Raw genomic sequence first — 22,021 nt, forward strand, 5'->3', positions numbered from 1 at the left:
AGGGAACCTCTGATGTAAAGGAGGACCTCTGATGTGATGGGGGCCTCTGACGTTAAGGGGTTTCTGGCGTGATGCGGAGACCTCTTATTTCAAAAGGGGTCTCTGATGTAAAGAGGGAACCTCTGATGTAAAGGAGGACCTCTGATGTGATGAGGGGCATCTGATGTGTTGGGGGGCCTCTGATGTGATGGGGGGCCTCTGATGTGATGGGAGACATCTGATGCGATGGGAGACCTCTGATGCGATGGGAGACCTCTGATGTGATGGGAGACCTCTGATGTGATAGGGACCTCTGATGTAAAGGAGGACATCTGATGTGATGGGGGCTTCTGATGTTAAGGGGTTTCTGGCGTGATGCGGAGACCTCTTATTTGAAGAGGGGTCTCTGATGTGAAGAGGGAACCTCTAATGTAAAGGAGGACCTCTGATGTGATGAGGGGCCTCTGATGTAGTGGGGGAACCTCTGATGTGATGAGGGGACCTCTGATGTGAAGAAAGGTCTCTGATGTGAAGAGGGAACTTCTGATGTAAAGGAGGACCTCTGATGTGATGGGGGCCTCTGACGTTAAGAGGTTTCTGGCGTGATGCGGAGACCTCTTATTTGAAGAGGGGTCCCTAATGTGAAGAGGGAACCTCTGATGTAAAGGAGGACCTCTGATGTGATGAGGGGCCTCTGATGTGAAGGGGGGCCTCTGATGTGATGGGAGACCTCTGATGTGATGGGGACTTCTGATGTGATGAGGGAACCTCTGATGTGATGGGGGCCTCTGACGTTAAGGGGTTTCTGGCGTGATGCAGAGACCTCCTTTTTGAAGAGGGGTCTCTGATGTGAAGAGGGAACCTCTGATGTAAAGGAAGACCTCTAATGTGATGAGGGGCCTCTGATGTGTTGGGGGGCCTCTGATGTGATGGGAGACCTCTGATGTGATGGGAGACCTCTTATGTGATGGGGACCTCTGATGTAAAGGAGGACCTCTGATGTGATGGGGGCCTCTGATGTTAAGGGGTTTCTGGTGTGATGCAGAGACCTCTTATTTGAAGAGGGGTCTCTGATGTGAAGAGGGAACCTCTGATGTAAAGGAGAAGCTCTGATGTGATGAGGGGCCTCTGATGTGATGGGGGGCCTCTGATGTGATGGGAGACCTCTGATGTGATGGGAGACCTCTAATGTGATGGGGACCTCTGATGTGATGAGGGAACCTCTGATGTGATGGGGGCCTCTGACGTTAAGGGGTTTCTGGCGTGATGCAGAGACCTCTTATTTGAAGAGGGGTCTCTGATGTGAAGAGGGAACCTCTGATGTAAAGGAGGACTTCTAATGTGATAGGGGCCTCGGACGTTAAGGGGTTTCTGGCGTGATGCGGAGACCTCTTATTTGAAGAGGGGTCTCCGATGTGAAGTGGGAACCTCTGATGTAAAGGAGGAGCTCTGATGTGATGAGGGGACCTCTGATGTGATGGAGCCTCTGATGTGATGGGAGACCTCTGATGTGATGGTGACCTCTGATGTGATGAGGGAACTTCTGATGTGATGGGGGGACCTCTGATGTGATGGGGGACCTCTGGTGTGAAGAAGGGTCTCTGATGTGATGGGGGACCTCTAATGTGATGGGGGACCTCTGATGTGATGGGGGACCTCTGATGTGATGGGGACCTCTGATGTGATGGGGACCTCTGATGTGATGAGGGAACCTCTGATGTGATGGGGGGACCTCTGATGTGAAGAAGGGTCTCTGATGTGATGGGGGACCTCTAATGTGATGGGGGGACCTCTGATGTGATGGGGGGACCTCTGATGTGATGAGGCAACCTCTGATGTGATGGGGGCCTCTGACGTTAAGGGGTTTCTGGCATGATGCGGAGACCTCTTATTTGAAGAGGGGTCTCTGATGTGAAGAGGGAACCTCTGATGTAAAGGAGGACCTCTAATGTGATGAGGGGCCTCTGATGTGTTGGGGGGCCTCTGATGTGATGGGAGACCTCTGATGTGATGGGAGACCTCTTATGTGATGGGGACCTCTGATGTAAAGGAGGACCTCTGATGTGATGGGGGCCTCTAACGTTAAGGGGTTTCTGGCGTGATGCGGAGACCTCTTATTTGAAGAGGGGTCTCTGATGTGAAGAGGAAACCTCTGATGTAAAGGAGGACCTCTGATGTGATGAGGGGCCTCTGATGTAATGGGGGAACCTCTGATGTTATGGGGGGACCTCTGATGTGAAGAAAGGTCTCTGATGTGAAGAGGGAACCTCTGATGTAAAGGAGGACCTCTGATGTGATGGGGGCCTCTGATGTTAAGGGGTTTCTGGCGTGATGCGGAGACCTCTTATTAGAAGAGGGGTCTCTAATGTGAAGAGGGAACCTCTGATGTAAAGGAGGACCTCTGATGTGATGAGGGGCCTCTGATGTGATGGGAGACCTCTGATGTGATGGGGACCTCTGTTGTGATGAGGGAACCTCTGATGTGATGGGGGCCTCTGACGTTAAGGGGTTTCTGGCGTCATGCAGAGACCTCTTATTTGAAGAGGGGTCTCTGATGTGAAGAGGGAACCTCTGATGTAAAGGAGGACTTCTGATGTGATAGGGGCCTCGGACGTTAAGGAGTTTCTGGCGTGATGCGGAGACCTCTTAGATGAAGAGGGGTCTCCGATGTGAAGAGGGAACCTCTGATGTAAAGGAGGAGCTCTGATGTGATGAGGGGGCCTCTGATGTGATGGAGCCTCCGATGTGATGGAGCCTCTGATGTGATGGGAGACCTCTGATGTGATGGGAGACCTCTGATGTGATGGCGACCTCTGATGTGATGAGGGAACTTCTGATGTGATGGGGGGACCTCTGATGTGATGGGGGACCTCTGGTGTGAAGAAGGGTCTCTGATGTGATGGGGGACCTCTAATGTGATGGGGGACCTCTGATGTGATGGGGGACCTCTGATGTGATGAGGGGACCTCTGATGTGATGGGGACCTCTGATGTGATGAGGGAACCTCTGATGTGATGGGGGGACCTCTGATGCGAAGAAGGGTCTCTGATGTGATGGGGGACCTCTAATGTGATGGGGGACCTCTGATGTGATGGGGGACCTCTGATGTGATGAGGACCTCTGATGTAAAGAAGGAATTATGATGTGATGGGGAGACTTCTGATGTAATGGGGAGATCTCTGATGGTAAGAAGGGACTCTGATGTGAAGGGGAGACCTCTGATGTGAAGGGGGCGGGGGGGGGGGGTTCTAATGGAAAGTTTATTTCATCAAGGTGGTTGTGTGCATTGTCCCAGGCTTAAGTTTTCTAATAATAAGTAACATTCATGTGTTTTTTTACATTTTAGACTGGGGGGCCTTCAGATTTGGCATTCTTTTAAAAGTTGCTGCCAAAAAAGGTTGAGAAACTTTGCCTCACATACTATACTGTTGTATGCCCATGTTGTCAACGTGCCCTCCTTGTTCTCACTGGGGGTCTTATAAGAAATACCTTGCTCCATCTGGGTGACTCTAAGCTTGGTTTCATTGAATGATCTCTCCAAAGTTTGGTGATCCTGAATGGCTTTTTCTTTCTGTACTTGCAGAGTGTCTCTGTCTCCTGTACATTGAAGGAGAGAAGCATTCAGAGTGTTCATACCCCGGACCAGCTGCTCCAGGTTCTTCTGTGTGGTCTCCAGGTCATTCTTCGTGGAGGTTAACAGGTCCTCTTTACTCTGCAGCCTCTGTGAAAGACTGTCATTCATCTCCGCAAAATGCTTAGACAGATGCTTTAATTCCCGAGATTCAGAAATGTCTGCAGACGAAGAAATACACATCTTCAAATCATGAAAGGCGTTTGCCTGCAACTCCAACACATGGAAAGTCCACAATTGTAGTTCACGTACAAACCACTACAATATGTCTATGAAGGACATGGTATAGCTAGTAGGAGTTAGACACATTTAATTGGCCTTGTTCTGTAATGAAGCAAAACACAGACATCTTAGAAGGCGTGGAGAAACAGAACACACAAAGTATTACAGTCATCTAGTGTGTATCCTGAATGTTGGATAGGAGAATCTTTAGCAAACATCACATTCTTGTGTCCTTCAAGCCCAGCAATATGCTGAGAAGCTTAGACATCCAAAAGAATCGATACAGAAGGGAAGGCACTTGGATCTTGAGTCTCAGGAACCGCTGAGTATTTTGGTTCCCTTCTAGTAAAGCATGGTAAATGAGAGCTGTGCCCTTTTTAACCCTTTTTAACATAACACAATGGTCAGACTTCAAACACATATAAAGTTCTGGCCAAGTGTTCACTACTGAGCCCTGAGCAGAGTGTTGCCCCTGTTGCCATCACCAAAATACCTTGGCAAGGTGACTCCATGGCTGTCATGCAAAGGAAAAACACATACACACTGATGGGATAAATGTTTAACTTGTATTAAAGTGGTTGTAAACTCTTACAGACTACTTTCACCTACAGGTAAGCCTAGATTAAGGCTTACCTGTAGGTGCTTGAAATATCTCCTAAACCTACATGGTTTAGGAGATATTTGCAAAAAGACAGACACCGATGTCTATGGCGCATGCGCCATAGACAACGGAGCGCAGGCGCACTGAGCGTGCCGTCTCTAACGGCGACCATGCCGTTAGTGGTGGCTCCCGCGCGCGTGCGCCGGAGTGACGTCATTGCGTCTCCGACCAATCACAACGCCGGAGCCACGATACCCGGAAGGAAGATGGACGCTTCGTGGAAGAAGGGACAGCGGTGACATTGCAGGCTCCTGTGTCAGGTAAGTGACACATAATGTGCTACTATGCGATGCATACAGTCAAGTCCATAAATATTGGGACATCGACACAATTCTAATCTTTTTGGCTCTATACACCACCACGATGGATTTGAAATGAAACAATCCATCCAAATCAGGTGAACGGTGTAGGAATTACAACAGTTTGTATATGTGCCTCCCACTTTTTAAGGGACCAAAAGTAATGGGACAGATTAACAATCATCCATCAAACTTTCACTTTTTGATACTTGGTTGCAAATCCTTTGCAGTCAATTACAGCCTGAAGTCTGGAACGCATAGACATCACCAGACTCTGGGTTTCATCCCTGGTGATGCTCTGCCAGGCCTCTAATGCAACTGTCTTCAGTTCCTGCTTGTTCTTGGGGCATTTTCCCTTTATTTTTGTCTTCAGCAAGTGAAATGCATGCTCAATCTGATTCAGGTCAGGTGATTGACTTGGCCATTGCATAACATTCCACTTCTTTCCCTTAAAAAACTCTTTGGTTGCTTTCGCAGTATGCTTCGGGTCATTGTCCATCTGCACTGTGAAGCGCCGTCCAATGAGTTCTGAAGCATTTTGCTGAATATGAGCAGATAATATTGCCAGAAACACTTCAGAATTCATCCTGCTGCTTTTGTCAGCAGTCACATCATCAATAAATACAGAGAACCAGTTCCATTGGCAGCCATACATGCCCACGCCATGACACTACCACCACCATGCTTTACTGATGAGGTGGTATGCTTTGGATCATGAGCAGTTCCTTTCCTTCTCCATACTCTTCTCTTCCCATCACTCTGGTACAAGTTGATCTTGGTCTCATCTGTCCATAGGATGTTGTTCCAGAACTGTGAAGGCTTTTTTAGATGTTGTTTGGCAAACTCTAATCTGGCCTTCCTGTTTTTGAGGCTCACCAATGGATTACATCTTGTGGTGAACCCTCTGTATTCACTCTGGTGAAGCCTTCTCTTGATTGTTGACTTTGGCACACATACACCTACCTCCTGGAGAGTGTTCTTGATCTGGCCAACTGTTGTGAAGGGTGTTTTCTTCACCAGGGAAAGAATTCTTCAGTCATCCACCATAGTTGTTTTCCGTGGTCCCGTGGTTTCTGGGTCTTTTGGTGTTGCTGAGCTCACAGATGCGTTCTTTCTTTTTAAGGATGTTCCAAGCAGTTGATTCGGCCACACCTAATGTTTTTGCTATCTCTCTGATGGGTTTGTTTTGTTTTTTCAGCCTAATGATGGCTTGCTTCACTGATAGTGACAGCTCTTTGGATCTCATATTGAGAGTTGACAGCAACAGATTCCAAATGCAAATAACACACTTGAAATGAACTCTGGGCCTTTTATCTGCTCCTTGTAAATGGGATAATGAGGGAATAACACACACCTGGCCATGGAACAGCTGAGCAGCCAATTGTCCCATTACTTTTGGTCCCTTAAAAAGTGGGAGGCACATATACAAACTGTTGTAATTCTTACACCGTTCACCTGATGTGGATGTAAATACCCTCAAATTAAAGCTGAAAGTCTGCAGTTAAAGCACATCTTGTTTGTTTCATTTCAAATCCATTGGTGGTTTATAGAGCCAAAAAGATTAGAATTGTGTCGATGTCCCAATATTTATGGACCTGACTGTAGTAGCCCATTATGCTTTACCTTTGCAGGGAAACAAAGAGGAAGTAAACCCTGATGGGTTTACTTCCTCTTTAATGTCAAGGAATGGCAAACAGGCAAAAGAGAACAATAGGCTGAGTCTTCCACTTGGCTAAACACCAACATGAAACAAACAATATAACACAATACAGTACCACTTTAAACATCTCCCACCCATCCTGCAGGACTGGAAATTCAAACGTGAGCTCCAAAACTGAGAAATCTTCCCCAAGTGAGCCAATAAGAAGAGAAAGAAAGAACAAACACTGGGCTAGCTCACTTGTGGGCTCTCAGTAAGAAAAGTCAGGGTTTAAAGGGGTTGTAAAGTCAGAAGGTTTTTCATCTTAATGCATTGTATGCATTAAGATAAAAAGCCTTCTGTGTGCAGCAGCCTCCCCAGCACCCCTAATACTTACCTGAGGTCCCTCTCTGTCCAGTAATGTCCACGAGTGCCTCAGCCATCTGAGATTCTCCCTCCTGATTGGCTGAGACACAGCCGTGGCGCCATTGGCAACCACTGCTGTCAAAGTCAGCTAGCCAGTCAGGGGAGAGAGGGGACAGGGCTGGGTCGGGGCTCTGTCTCTAAATGGACACAGGGATCTGTGACTCAGCTCCGGTGCCCCCATAGCAAGCTGCTTGCTGTGGGGGCACTGAATGGGAAGGAGGGGCCAGGAGCGCCGCAGAGAGACCCAGAAGAGGATCCAGGCTGCTCTGTGCAAATCCACTGCAACAGAGGAGGTAAATATAACATGTTTGTTATTTTTCAGGGGAAAAAAATAGACTTCACAATCACTTTTACTCTGAGGAATTTAGGCAAATACATTTTGAGCAGATACCCCAAGCACATGAAGAACTCTTCTGCTGGCTAGTTGGGGCCCTTACATTGGTGCACAATAGGGATGTAGTCTCTTTGAGTAAACGGTGTTGCCCAAGGCATCGTAATGTAGCTAATGGAGTTCCCCTTTAAATAAACACTGGTAGGGTGAAGAGTCACTTTAACCACTTGACTACTGGGCACTTAAACCCCCTTAATAACCAGACCAATTTTCAGCTTTCTGTGCTCTCACATTTTAAATGACAATTACTCAGTCATGCAACACTGTACCTATATGATTTTTTTGTCCTTTTTTTCACACAAATAGAGCTTTCTTTTGGTGGTATTTAATCACCTCTGGGTTCTTTATTTTTTGTGCTATAAAAGAAAAAAGACCGAAAATTCTGTAAAAAATGCATTTTTCTTTGTTTCTGTTATAAAATTTAGCAAATTAGTAATTTTTCTTCATATATTTTGGCCAAAATTTATACCGCTACATATCTTTGGTAAAAATAACCCAAATTGGTGGATATTATTTGGTCTTTGTGAAAGTTATAGAGTCCAAAAGCTATGGTGCCAATATCTGAAAATTGATCACACCTGAAGTACTGACGGCCTATCTCATTTCTTGAGACTCTAACATGCCAGAAAAGTACAAATACCCCCCAAATGACCCCTTTTTGGAAAGAAGACATTCCAAGGTATTTGGAAAGATGCATGGTGAGTTTTTTGAAGTTGTCATTTTTTCCCACAATTCTTTGCAAAATCAAGATTTTTTTTAAATTTTTTTTTACAAAATTGTCATATTAGCAGGTTATTTCTCACACACAGCATATGCATACAACAAATTACACCCCAAAACACATTCTGCTATTACTCTCGAGTACGGTGATACCACATGTGTGAGACTTTTACACAGCGTGGCCACATACAGAGGCCCCACATGCAGGGAGCACCATCAGGCGTTCTGGAACATCCAGGCCAATTCTGACATTTCTCTCTTACATGTAAAAATCATAATTTTTTTGCTAGAAAATTACATAGAACCCCAAAACATTATATATGTTTTTTTAGCAGAGACCCTAGAGAATACAATGGCGGTTGTTGCAACTTTTTATCTTGCACGTTATTTGTGCAGCAATTTTTCGAATGCTTTTTTGTGGAAAAAAATGTTTTGTGCTTTAAAAAAAAAAACAAAACAGTAAAGTTAGGCCAATGTTTTTGCATAATGTGGAAGATGAAGTTATGCCGAGTAAATAGATACCTAACATGTCACCCTTCAAAATTGCACACGCTCCTGGAATGGCGCCAAACTGCGCTACTAAAAAATCCCCATAGGCGACGCTTTAAAATTTTTTACTGGTTACATGTTGTGAGTTACAGAGGAGGTCTAGGGACAAAATTATTGCTCTCGCTCTACCGATCGCAGCGATACCTCACATGTGTGGTTTGAACACTGTTTTCATATTTAGGCGGGACTTAGGTATGCGTTCGCTTCTGCATGCGAGCACACGGGACATGGGGAAAAAAAAATGTTTTTTTTTTAATTGTTCATTTTACTTTATTTTTTTTAGTTTGACGCTTTTTTCCAAAAAATACATTTTTTTATCACTTTTATTCCTATTACAAGGAATGTAAACATCCCGTGTAATAGGAATATGGCATGACAGGTCCTCTTTACAGTGAGATATGGGGTCAATAAGACCCCACATCTCACCTCTACGCTGGGAAGCCTGAGATAAAAAAAAAAAAAACGATCCTGGCTTTGATCGTAGCGGTGAGTCGGTAGAAGCACCTGAGGGCGGCGGGAGGGGGGGGGGGTCGTCCCCTCCCACCTCCCGTAAGAATGATCAAGCAGTGGAACAGCCGCTATGATTGTTCTCATGGTGTAGGGAATCGCCGGCTGAAAAAGCTGATATCTGAATGATGCCTGTAGCTGCACCCATCATTCAGATATCCCCGCACAAAGTCAAGGACGTCGTATGACGGCCGGCGGGCGGGAAGTGGTTAAAACACATTTTTTTTCCACACAAAGTTGTCCATTTATACAATATTTCTAACACATAGCATGTACATAGCAAAAATGACACCCCAAAATAGATTCTCCTACTCCTCCTGAGTTTACATACCCTGGCAGAATTTATGATTTCTTGGCCATTTTTCAGAAAGTATGAATGATAACATGAAAACTTTTCTCTCACTCATGGTTAATGTTTGGCTGAAGCCATTTATTATCAGTCAACTGTGTTTACACTTTTTCAATCATAATCACAACAGAAATTACCCTTCAAGCTGTTATTGATGTTAAAGGGGGCAATACACGATATTAGGAACTGGGGTATGTAAACTTTTGATCAGGGTCATTTGGGTAGTTTCTGTTGTGATTAGGATTGAAAAAAGTAAACACAGTTGATCGATAATAAATGGCTTCAGCCGAACACTAACCATAAGTGAAAGAAAAGTTTTTGTGTTATCATTCATATTCTCTGAAAAATGGCTAAGAAATCATAAATTCTGCCAGGGTATGTAAACTTATGAGCACAACTACATCTCTTAGAATGGCACTTTTAAAAGGCAACCAAAGATAACAAAAATATATTATAAAAATTGTTTTTTTTTTAGTATCACTTTAAAAACTCCACACATGAGACCACTTAAGGACCGGAAGGATTTACCCCCTTAATGACCGTGCCCTTTTCTGCGATAAGGCACTGCGTCGCTTTAACTGACAATTGCGCGGTCGTGCAACATTGCACCCAAACAAAATGTATGTCCTTTTTTTTCCCACAAATAGAGCTTTCTTTTGGTGGTATTTGATCACCTCTGCGGTTTTTATTTTTTGCGCTATAATACAAAAAAAATGAGCGACAATTTTGAGAAAAAAGCAATATTTTTTACTTTTGCTATAATAAATATTCCCAAAAAAAATGTCCTTCTCATTTTAGGCCGATATGTATTCTTCTACATATTTTTGGTAAAAAAAAAAAAAAAAATCGCAATAAGCGTATATTGATTGGTTTGCGCAAAAGTTATCGTGTCTACAAAATAGAGGACATATTTATTGACTTTTTATTATTATTCTTTTTACTAGTAATGGCCAGTGATTTTTAGCTGGACTGAGACATTGCGGTGGACAGATCGGACAGGTAGTGACATTTTTGACACTTTTTTGGGAACCGGTGACATTATTACAGTAATCAGTGCTAAAAATATGCACTGACATTGTACTAATGACACTGGCAGGGAAGGGTTTAACATCAGGGGCGATCAAGGGGTTAAATGTGTTCCCTGCAGGTGTGTTTCTAACTGTATGGGGGATGGGCTGGCTGGGGAAACACACAGATCCGTCTTCCTGCATAGCAGAAAGGCAGGATCTCTGTGTGATCTCCCCTGTCAGAATGGAGATCTGCCTTGTTTACACAGGCAAATACCTGTTCTGTCTGGGAATGATCGCAGGTGGCCGGCAGACATCGAGTCCGCCCCACTCACTGATTGGCTCCCCCACTGGTCAATCAGCGGAGGCCCACAAAATGAGAGTTCTGACGTACAATGACGGCGATACATGGAACGGGCTATCCAAAAAAGAATCCTGCTTACAGCCTACAAACCTTTTCTGTATTGCTGAGTTGCGTGCTAACTTAGTTGTGGAACGCTGCCATCTTGTGGCAAAAAACAGTTCTGCATAACAGTAACATTGCACAGTGTTACATATGCAGTGCAGCGTTGTGAAGAATACAAAGACCCGAACATCATGGTGACAAAACAGTCTCCCAACAAATGGGGGGCCTAACACAGGACTAAAAATTCTTCATGTCAAGACTCAGTGGTCTTAAGCAAAAGGGAAATTCTTTGGAGGACAGTGAGGAGCACATTTTGGACATAGAGGACAATTGGCTCACAAGAGGCTTGAAAGAGACCATCTGCATCAAACTGGAAGAACCATCTGTCTATGAGCGTTTTAATATAACCCGGCATTGTACAAGATTTCCCAAATGTGAGTGGAATATTTTATGTTTTAATAAACCAGCATTGTTTTTACAATCTTGCGTGCTGATATTCCTTTTTTTTTTTTGTTTTGAGCATTTAAGCCTACGGAGTGGGGGTTTCAAGGTGTGCAGAGAGGAAACACACAGGATCCACCAGTGGATGGTCCATTCCAATGTGATTGATTATATAATTATATTACAAAAGCGTGATTTGACCCAAGGTGGTCTATCGATGAGGTGAGCAGGTATGGCACACACAGTGCCATAGTGGAGTTGAAAGTCCGTGTTGCCCAGCGACAGCCCCAAAACATAACTGCTCTAGAGGAGATCTGCATGGAGGAATGGGCCAACATACCAGCAAAATTGCCTGCGAGCTCCACCCCTTCATACGGGGACGCCATTAGAAATCATGGGACCCTGTACAGCCTACCTGACTCCCAACTGGGGCTTTAAGGACCACAGAGGGAAGGAGGTCCCATATGTAGCATGTAAAGGTAATGGCATGGCAACAAAAAAGTGAGAGAGGCTACGAAGTGTGGTGTGCAGAATGTGCCACTGTGAAAATTGGGTGTGGCTATAAAGCTGTCCACATTGGGTCTGAGCCTACTCACAGTACATGCTGCACACGTTAAACAAAATACTCAAACACAACCAGAGACACCATTAGTTCCATACTGCCAAAAACATGGACATGCCCGAGCACTAAATCAGTAACTGACACAACCAAAAACCTGAAGGTGTCACAAGAATATCTGTAAAAGAAGACTAGGCTGTAAAAGAATACCGTGCATAGTTACCTTTCTAGTGGCTTGTATCCTCCAGAATACTTTCTCCTACTACCACACACTGTGGTTCCTCCCACTGGCTCATGCATCACTGCAAGCCATTGGATCTGGCAGGAGGAACGACAGCACATGACAGGGAGAGCTGGTATTCCACACACCTGGAAGTGAGGAAATACCGACAGTGACTGCAGAGCATAGCCAGCTTCTGGCATGTTGAGCCCCCTATTGACCCAATGGGACCTAGGCCAAAGATAGGCAGGCTGCCTGTACCACCCTGTCGGTGGTCTTACCTTCATAATGCTGGAATTTTGTCTGTTCTTCATGCAAGCCCAGTCGGCACTGCCTCGAATGCTCATGTTGGGCGCGCTGACATCATAACCGCACCTATGTATATTGGGGCAAAAAAGTATTTAGTCAGCCACCAATTGTGTAAGTTCTCCCACTTAAAAAGATGAGAGAGGCCTGTAATTGTCATCATAGGTATACCTCAACTATGAGAGACAAAATGTGGAAACAAATCCAGACAATCACATTGTCTGATTTTTGAAAGAATTTATTTGTAAATTATGGTGGAAAATAATTATTTGGTCATCTACAAACAAGCAAGATTTCTGGCTCTCACAGACTTATATCTTCTTCTTTAAGAGGCTCCTCTGTCCTCCACTCATTACCTGTATTAATGGCACCTGTTTGAACTTGTTATCAGTATAAAAGACACCTGTCCACAACCTCAAACAGTCACACTCCAAACTCCACTATGGTGAAGACCAAAAAGCTGTCGAAGAACACCAGAAACAAAATTGTAGACCTGCACGAGGCTGGGAAGACCGAATCTGCAATAGGCAAGCAGCTTGGTGTGAAGAAATCAACTGTGGGAGCAATAATTAGAAAATGGAAGGCATACAAGACCACTGATAATCTCCCTCGATCTGGGGCTCCACGCAAGATCTCACCCCGTGGGGTCAAAATGGTCACAAGAACGGTGAGCAAAAATCCCAGAACCACACGGGGGAACCTAGTGAATGTCCTGCAGAGAGCTGGGACCAACTTAACAAAGGCTACCATCAGTAACACAGCACGCCGCCAGGGACTCAGATCCTGCAGTGCCAGACGTGTCCCCCTGCTTAAGCCAGTACATGTCCGGGCCCGTCTGAGGTTTGCTAGAGAGCATTTGGATGATCCAGAAGAGGATTGGGAGAATTTAATATGGTCAGATGAAACCAAAGTAGAACTGTTTGGTAGAAACACAACTTGTCGTGTTTGGAGGAGAGAGAATGCTGAGTTGCAACCAAAGAACACCATACATACTGTGAAGCATGGGGGTGGCAACATCATGCTTTGGGGCTGTTTCTCTGCAAAGGTCCGTGTACATGAAAGAATGAATGGGGCCATGTATCGTGAGATTTTGAGTGCAAACCTCCTCCCATCAGCAAGGGCATTGAAGATGAAACGTGGCTGGGTCTTTCAGCATGACAATGATCCCAAACACACCGCCCGGGCAACGAAGGAGTGGCTACGACTAGCCCAGCCAGTCTCCAGATCTCAACCCCATAGAAAACCTTTGGAGGGAGTTGAAAGTCCGTGTTGCCCAGCGACAGCCCCAAAACATCACTGCTCTAGAGGAGATCTGCATGGAGGAATGGGCCAACATACCAGCAACAGTGTGTGACAACCTTGTGAAGACTTACAGAAAACGTTTGACCTCAGTCATTGCCAACAAAGGATATATAACAAAGTATTGAGATGAACTTTTGAAATTGACAAAATACTTATTTTCCACCATAATTTGCAAATAAGTTCTTTCCAAATCAGACAATGTGATTGTCTGGATTTGTTTCCACATTTTGTCTCTCATAGTTGAGGTATACCTATGATGACAATTACAGGCCTCTCTCATCTTTTTAAGTAGGAGAACTTGCACAATTGGTGGCTGACTAAATACTTTTTTGCCCCACTGTATGTCTTGCAGACAGTGTTGGGCTCACACTCTCCTTTTCCCAGGATTAGTAGTGTTGGCGCTGCCAGAGACAAGTGCTATCAATCACACCTACTTATCTATTCATCTTCTACTGAACAGCATAGTCAAACAGGACAGGGAGGTTCACTATTGACCATGCTAGCTCAGAATCCATAGCAGCTATGAAAATGGGACAAAGTGCTACAAGGGGATAGGATGAGCAGAAGATCCTTCTGGAAGGACTTCTCCAAACCACACATTGCAGCAGCTTGAAGAACACAGAATGATGTCACAGGTCTGGTGGACCCAGAAATAGGAAAGTTTGAGAATGGCTGGATGTGTGTTGTATGAGGAAACTAATCCAGCCTTTCTCAACCTTTTTACCCCAGAGGAACCCTTTAATTAATTTTCAGCTCTCAAGAAATCCCTGCAAAAAAATCAATTTATTGGGGGTCAATGGGAAAAATGCCCCTTACAAGTAGCAGTCAGAATGCCACCCTTATAGACTGCTAAAAAGATCTTTAGGTTCATTCAGATGGCTCTGTCAAGTGGAGTAGACCTGGGAACCATGAAGGTGCCATATAATAGAAGGTCAATCAGCCAATGTTCAAGGAACCCATAGCAACCTTTGGAGAAACTCTACGGTTCCACTGAACCCTTGTTGAGAATGGCTATTCTAAGCCCTTCTAGACCTACTGTTATGAGGGGTCCTGGATGATGATGAGTGCCTGCCTTTGATGTCTATCAGACAAATTTAAAACAATACACTCTCATAGTGGCTTGTCCTTTAAATTCAACAGTACACCAAGAGTGCTTCAAACATTTTTCAAAACTGCAGATTATATAAAACTCTTTATAGGGAAACAGATCATTAAAATATGGAACAGCAAACCTGTAAAGTGTGAAACCCCCATTAAAATGGCATATAGGTAAAAGTAAAAACTTACATTTCACTGACATTCCGATGGCGGTAGCAATAAACAGAAGACCAAATAGGATAGAAAGGAAGAGAAGATACTTTTCAGATCCTGGGAAGGATGGAGAGGAATAGGTTATAGTATTCTTGTTATGCAAAATGTAAAATGTATCTATCACTAGTCTTTATTTCTTGTGGATTTTTTTCAGCAGTTTTTTATTCCTGGCAGGAAATTATAGTTCCAGGTCTGATTTACTAAATCTTCCTAGTGAGTACCATAATAGAAATGTTACATCATGTCTTACTTGATAGGAGCCGATGTTCTCTTTTATTAGCCGGATTATCAGGTGGATCCGGGAGATCTCTAAATCTGGGTGGATTCATAGTGTCCACATTCTCGTACATAATGTCCCCATGGTCACTTCCATTGTCCTCGTCATCTATGATAGAAGAGAAACATTTAGCATTGGTCCCAGACACACATCATCATATTATACATTTATATAGCTCTGACATATACCGCAGTGCTGTACAGAGATCACTTAGACAGTCTCCTCAGTCTCTGCACCAGAGGAGCTTCTCCACCAGGTGGTGCTGTTTTGCAAAGGTGCTGTTGGCTCACTCTGCTTTGGTCTCAGTTGGAGGAAACATCAACCCTGGGCCTTTTCTGCAGGCTTCTCCCCCACCCCCCATGCAGAGGGTGGGGGGAGATGAAGGTGGAGGCTCTCCAGAGGCACTGAGGCCTACTCCATGCTCAAGCTGCAATGGATCCCGGACCTGTTCCTATGGGGAGTCCTTACCAGTCTTCTTGGATAAAGTGGTGAACAGACTTCGCTTCATTGCTAAGGAGGAACAGAAACTTGCTGTCATAAAGGAAGATCTCAGGAAAAAGAAATCCCTGCAGTAAGTCTGGAAACAGTAAGAGGGAAGTCTCCAAAGTGGTCTCTGGAGGAGGCATTGAAAAAGCAGGAGAAGTTGGTCGCCTCTCTGAAGGAAAGCAGCGGTGTGTTCAGAGAAAAATGTGAGAATGAGGAGAGATTCCAACAGATGAAGGAAAGTGCCTGTGCCAGTACCAGCCAGAGGGTGGATACCAGACCAACGGCCACAGTATGGATGAGGGGTAAGGATGTGCCTTTACATGGTGGCCCCAGTACTACCCCTGTCTCAGGATCTGTTGCACCTGAGTCACTATCTGCCCCCTTCCCTCCCCAGCAGCCTGGGTCATTTTAGGAGGAGGTTGAGGAAAATGGCGGATTTCTGCAGGCCATTACAGAAATGGAATCTCCTTTGAGTGGCACCAACTCGTCAGATGAACATCATGGTAAAGGAGTGCTTGCTGAAAATGTGTGGAGGACTTTCCTGAGATTGCACCTGCCAACAGATCCTTGCAATCTGCAGGGAATGCAGGACGAGATGGCATGTATCCAGACAGAGAAGTTTCTGCTGGTTGTGAGGAGTCCGACATGGACACTAACAGCGCAGAGCAGGAATGTTGCATGAACATTGAAACTGCAGAGGAGGAATGGCGCATGAACATTGAAACTGCAGAGCAGGAGGGCCGTATGAACGCTGAAACAGCTGGTGTTTTTTCTAAACATAAGACTTTACTTGATGACGGGACTGCTGGTATCTGTGGTACCTCTGGGACTATGGTGAGCGGGACTGTTGTGCTGGAGGGGAGGAAGGAGGATCAAGTGGTGGGTAATTTACCAATCCAGATTTTAGAGGTTCCTATGCAGACAGTTAATATTCCTATGCAACCAGTTAATGTGTCATCTGTACCAGTTAGGAATTATGCTAAGGCTGTGTCAGGACAAAGTCATGCTGCTGGTGGAAGGGAGCCAGTTGTGCGACTTTCACCTAATGCACCTTCTTCCATTAAACGCAGGAATGTGATACAGCTCAGGTGAGAAGGAGGAGGTATCCCACCTATCAGGAGGGAGGTTGTGGATAAGATCCTAGCCATGGGATTTAAGGCAGAGGATATTTATACTCTTATCAGTCCGGCTGGTTCCTTTGAATATGATTTGTCATGTGTGCTTCCAGAATCGCTGGATCTGTTTTGGGAGCGGTTTGAGTGTGTATATGGGGGCCAGCCGGACTGGAAGGGGCTTGTCCCCAAAGTTGTCTCATGACAGCCCTTAATTAGGAATGTGACTATCCTGACTAGGAATGAGTCTATACCCCCCCCCGAGTATTTAAGGGTCTGGTTGAGGAGGTTTGGTGAAGTGTCCCCTAAAAAAGATTGTGGATGATAGAGGAATCTGGATGGGTGGGTGGTTGGTGTCAATGAGGTTGAGTGTGCGTGGGAATGTGGTCCAGCATTTGCCCTCCTCTGCCTTTATTGGTAGAGATAGAATTACCATCTTCTACCCTGGTCAACACCTAAGCTGTGCCATGAATGTGGAGTCAAGGGACATTTCTCCTCTAAATGTCCAGAACAGAAGTACTCTTTGTGCCAGGAACTGGGGCATCTGGCAAGGGACTGTAACATCATTAAATGTAACCTATGTGATAAGGTTGGTCACCCTTACAGCCGGAGCCCTGAGGCTTTGCACAATAAGCCAGAGCTGGTGGAGGAATACTTCCGTCTGGATAGAGAAGAGTCTGGGTTGGCGGAGGTTGTACCAGGGGCTCTGTCCCATCAGAATCTGTGTCTGTGAGGCTGTCTGTGGTGTCAGTGTCCCCCCAGTTTGTGGCCTCCCAGTCAGTGTCAGAAAGTGTGGTTGTCAAGTCTGTGTCTGCACCTATTGTTTCTCCTAGTGTAGTGAAGGCAGTGGAGGGTGCTGAACCAGCGTGTATGGTAGTGCCAACTCCTCCTCCTCGGCGTGGCCGAAGTATGGCTGGAGGTCAGCAGACACCGAGGGGTGGAGTGGGTGATGGATTGGATGATGGTGGGGGGGGGGGAGTGGGAAGGGAATGAGAGTGGCTGGTGCAGAATGCAAGGTGAATGATGTGGAAGTCAGGGTAAAAGATGTGGGGGGAGGGGTTAATGGCGATTAACTCTCAAAATGTTTCTTATCCTGGATTGTGTTTAAGTTGAGGTTCGGGGTTTGTAGTCTAATTTTTGTTGTCATTAAAATATGTTTCTTTCAATGTTATCTTGTCAGGAAACGTTTTTCTTTACTTGCTGATGTAAGCACGCTTGTTTTTGTTTAGTTGTTGTTTATTTTTATGTAAATACAGTATCTCACAAAAGTGAGTACACCCCTCACATCGTTGTAAATCTTTTCTTCTATCTTTTCATGTGACAACACTGAAGAAATGACACTTGTCTACAATGTAAAGTAGTGAGTGTACAGCTTGTATAACAGTGTAAATTTGCTGTCCCCTCAAAATAACTCAACACACAGCCATTAATGTCTAAACCGCTGGCAACAAAAGTGAGTACACCCCTAAGTGAAATTGGGCCCAAAGCGTCAATATTTTGTGTGGCCACCATTATTTTCCAGCACTGCCTTAAACCTCTTGGGCATGGAGTTCACCAGAGCTTCACAGATTGCCACCGGAGTCCTCTCCCACTCCTCCATGACGACATCACGGAGCTGGTGGATGTTAGAGACCTTGCGCTCCTCCACCTTCCATTTGAGGATGTCCCACAGATGCTCAATAGGGTTTAGGTCTGGAGACATGCTTGGCCAGTCCATCACCTTTACCCTCTGCTCCTTTAGCAAGGCAGTGGTCATCATGGAGGTGTGTTTGGGTTCGTGATCATGTTGGAATACTGCCCTGCGGCCCAGTCTCCGAAGGGAGGGGATCATGCTCTGCTTCAGTATGTCACAGTACATGTTGGCATTCATGGTTCCCTCAATGATCTGTAGCTCCCCAGTGCCGGCAACACTCATGAAGCCCCAGACCATGACACTCCCACCACCATGCTTGACTTTAGGCAAGACACACTTGTCTTTGTACTCCTCACCTGGTTGCCCCCACACACGCTTGACACCATCTGAACCAAATAATTTTATCTTGGTCTCATCAGACCACAGGACATGGTTCCAGTAATCCATGCCCTTAGTCTGCTTGTCTTTAGTAAACTGTAAACTTGTCTTCAGTTTACTGTAAACAGTAAACTTCAGTAAACATAATTTTTAGAAGAGGCTCTAATATCCCCTACCTCACAGTTACACACTATTATTATACATTTATATAGCTCTGACATATACCGCAGTGCTGTACAGAGATCACTGAGCCAGTCACATCAGTCTCTGTACCAGAAGAGCTTACACTCTAATGTCCCCTCCCCCAAAGTCACACACTATTATTATTATACATTTATAAAGTTCTGACATATACCGCAGTGCTGTACAGAGATCGCTGAGCCAGTCACATCAGTCTCTGTACCAGAGGAGCTTACACTCTACCCTTCCACCACATTCATACACGTGTATAAAACTCCTGAGCCACAAATGTAGAGGAGGATCATCTAATGCTAGTTAATAAGAAATGATAAATACATCCCATTACCTCTGTAATCGTTCTCCTTCATCACAATATCCTCAAATTTCAGGTCTGCGTAAGTCACGGCGTCAGTCATATTGGCCCCGTATAAGATACACAGACGATGATGGCAGAGGAGAAGATTTCCCGTATCTGAAGAGGAAGGAACAGTACAATGTTATATTCAGAGTGAGGGAAGTACACTCCACTGATTTCACACAATATTAGAATAATAGAATATTTTAGTTCTCATTCATTAAAGGACACAGCATTCGGATAGTCATAGAAAAGTGAGTTATCCTGCCACCTACAGGGGGACTCGAACCCCGGTAAAGAAAAATGTCATTGGCCAGCCAGGTGTAACCCCTCCCACTCCCAGAATGCTTTGGTTTGCAGGATGGGCATTTTTTCTCTATTAAGAAAAGTTTAACTATTTTTGCTGTTTTCTGAGATTATTGTTTTTCTTCAAATAAGATTTGATACATGCTGCTGATGTTCTTTATGCAGCAATCCTGGTCAGTAGGGATGACCTGAACACCCCCCGGTTCGGTTCGCACCAGAACCTGCGAACGGACCGAAAATTCGCACGAACGTTAGAACCCCATTGAAGTCTATGGAACTCGAACGTTCGAAATCAAAAGTGCTCATTTTAAAGGCTAATTTGCATGGTATTGTCATAAAAAGGGTTTGGGGACCCGGGTCCTGCCCCAAGGGACATGTATCAATGCAAAAAAACTTTTAAAAACTGCTGTTTTCTCGGGAGAGGGTGATTTTAATGATGCTTAAAGTAAATTAAAAAAAGTGAAATATTCCTTTAACCACTTGCTTACGGGGCACTTAAACCCCCCTCCTGCCCAGACCAATTTTCAGCTTTTAGCGCTGATGCACTTTGAATGACAATTGCGTGGTCACACTGTATCCAAATGAAATTTTTATCATTTTTTTCCCACAAATAGAGCTTTCTTTTGGTGGTATTTAATCACAGCTGGGATTTTTATTTTTTGCTAAACAAACAAAAAAAGATGGAAAATTAAAAAAAAAAAAAATTCAAGTTTCATAAAATTTTGCAAACAGGTAATTTTTCTCCTTCATTGATATGCGCTAATGAGGCGGCAAAATAACAAAAGCTAAAAAATGGACAGCTGCATGCACCAAAACTGGGGACAGACAACCCCAACTATGACAAATGAATAAAGGGAGGGGGTGCTGCGCTAACCAAAAAGGTGGTGGGGGTGTAGAAGGTCTCTCAATGGGTAGTCCGTAAAACAAGAGTAGGAGGGATGCTAGAATCAACATGTCATGTTGTAAATCATGTGTCTAAAGGACCAATCGATAGAATATAATGCAATGTAGTAATAAATGTGAAAAATGCACAGGTGCCAGTCAGGCTATGATGAGCTAATAAAGCTGAAATAACATTTCTGACATACCCTGGGACCATAAATAAAAATAAAAATCGCTAAAAGTTGAGTAAATATGTAATCTATATCGAATAATATACCTGTGCAAAAGGGCATGGAAAGTGCATGGTGCTATAGAACCCAATCCTCTAAACTAAGTAGCAAATATCTCACACTGCAGAAACCAACAGTGCGTGATCTTCTATATATAAACTAAATGTACCGCTACTCCCATGTACATAAAAAACGTAAAACAAGTGACGCAAAAAGTATCTAGTGCATAAAATATGTGCCAATCAATCCGCAAAATAAATAAATAAAATGAAAATCATCTAATGGTAAACACATAAGTAAGTACAATCTTAAATATCAATACATAGCGTGCAAAAAATGCATATAAAGTGCATCGTGCTAAGTGATAAAGTGATCTAAATTCACACAATGTGCCAACAGTGTGTGATACCTCTGTGTAATATAACAGTTACCAGTACTAAATTAAAACACAAACAGTCAGAGTGATAATGTCCACAAGCAATAGTAGAAAAATCCTTTGGGGTGCATCAAAAGGATTTCACTGTGCTCAAAAAAACAACTAAAAAGTGAAGTGCCAGAGGGGTGACAGACATGTAATGCCCTGTACACACGGTCGGACATTGATCGGACATTCCGACAACAAAATCCTCGGATTTTTTACAACAGATGTTGGCTCAAACTTGTTTTGCCTACACACGGTCGCACAAAGTTGTCGGAATTTCCGATCGACAACCACGCGGTCACGTACACCACGTACGACGAGACTAGAAAAGGCCGGTTCAGAACCAAGCGCGGCACCCTTCGGGCTCCTTTTGCTAATCTCGTGTTAGTAAAAGTTTGGTGAGAGACGATTCGCGCTTTTTCAGACTCGTGGCTTTCAGATCGTTTTCTGCCGTTCAATTTGTGCTTGTGGGTTTGTATCTGCTCTTCAGTGCGTGCAGCAAGTTCCGCGTGACTTTAAGTAGTCATTGTATTCTTGTTCGTTCGTTACTGGTTTTCAGGTCGCTCTTCACAGGCCTTGCTGTTCTTCAGTGCGTTCTGTTACTTCGTTCTGAGCAGCCGACCGTTTTCTAGCCATGTTTCATATGCGTACTCCTCGTAGAGTTCGTGCTCTGCGGGGGCTTGGTGTTGGGGTCCTGACCTTGACACAAGTCCAGTCCATGAACAGGGTGGGGAGGAGTTCATGGACCAAGAATTGGTTGCTTCAGCGTGACTAGTTCTCTCATATGCCTTTGCTCCGTGAGATCCGTGAGAATAATCCTGATATTTTCAGGAACT

At 44.5% G+C, this 22,021-nt stretch overlaps 1 protein-coding gene across 2 annotated transcripts in view; it reads right to left on the minus strand.

Annotated features, from left to right (window-relative positions):
• LOC141126888 (C-type lectin domain family 12 member B-like) overlaps positions 1–19,483 on the minus strand; it is a 61,206-nt gene extending 41,723 nt beyond the window's left edge. Inside the window, exons 1-4 of one of the 2 annotated variants that reach the window (XM_073612942.1) lie at positions 19,338–19,483; positions 15,176–15,310; positions 14,902–14,982; positions 3,616–3,771 (exon numbers count right to left, since the gene is read on the minus strand). In XM_073612942.1, the coding sequence (XP_073469043.1) occupies positions 3,616–3,771; positions 14,902–14,982; positions 15,176–15,310; positions 19,338–19,407 (442 nt within the window). In that variant the 5' untranslated portion in view covers positions 19,408–19,483. Of the gene's footprint in view, positions 1–3,468; positions 3,772–14,901; positions 14,983–15,175; positions 15,311–19,337 lie in introns of both variants that reach the window. The other variant, XM_073612931.1, reaches the window with a different exon arrangement.
• Between the last annotated feature and the right edge of the window lie 2,538 nt (positions 19,484–22,021).

This window comes from Aquarana catesbeiana, linkage group LG01 (genome assembly GCF_042186555.1).
Source record: "Aquarana catesbeiana isolate 2022-GZ linkage group LG01, ASM4218655v1, whole genome shotgun sequence".
Classification (NCBI taxonomy): Eukaryota; Metazoa; Chordata; class Amphibia; order Anura; family Ranidae; genus Aquarana; species Aquarana catesbeiana.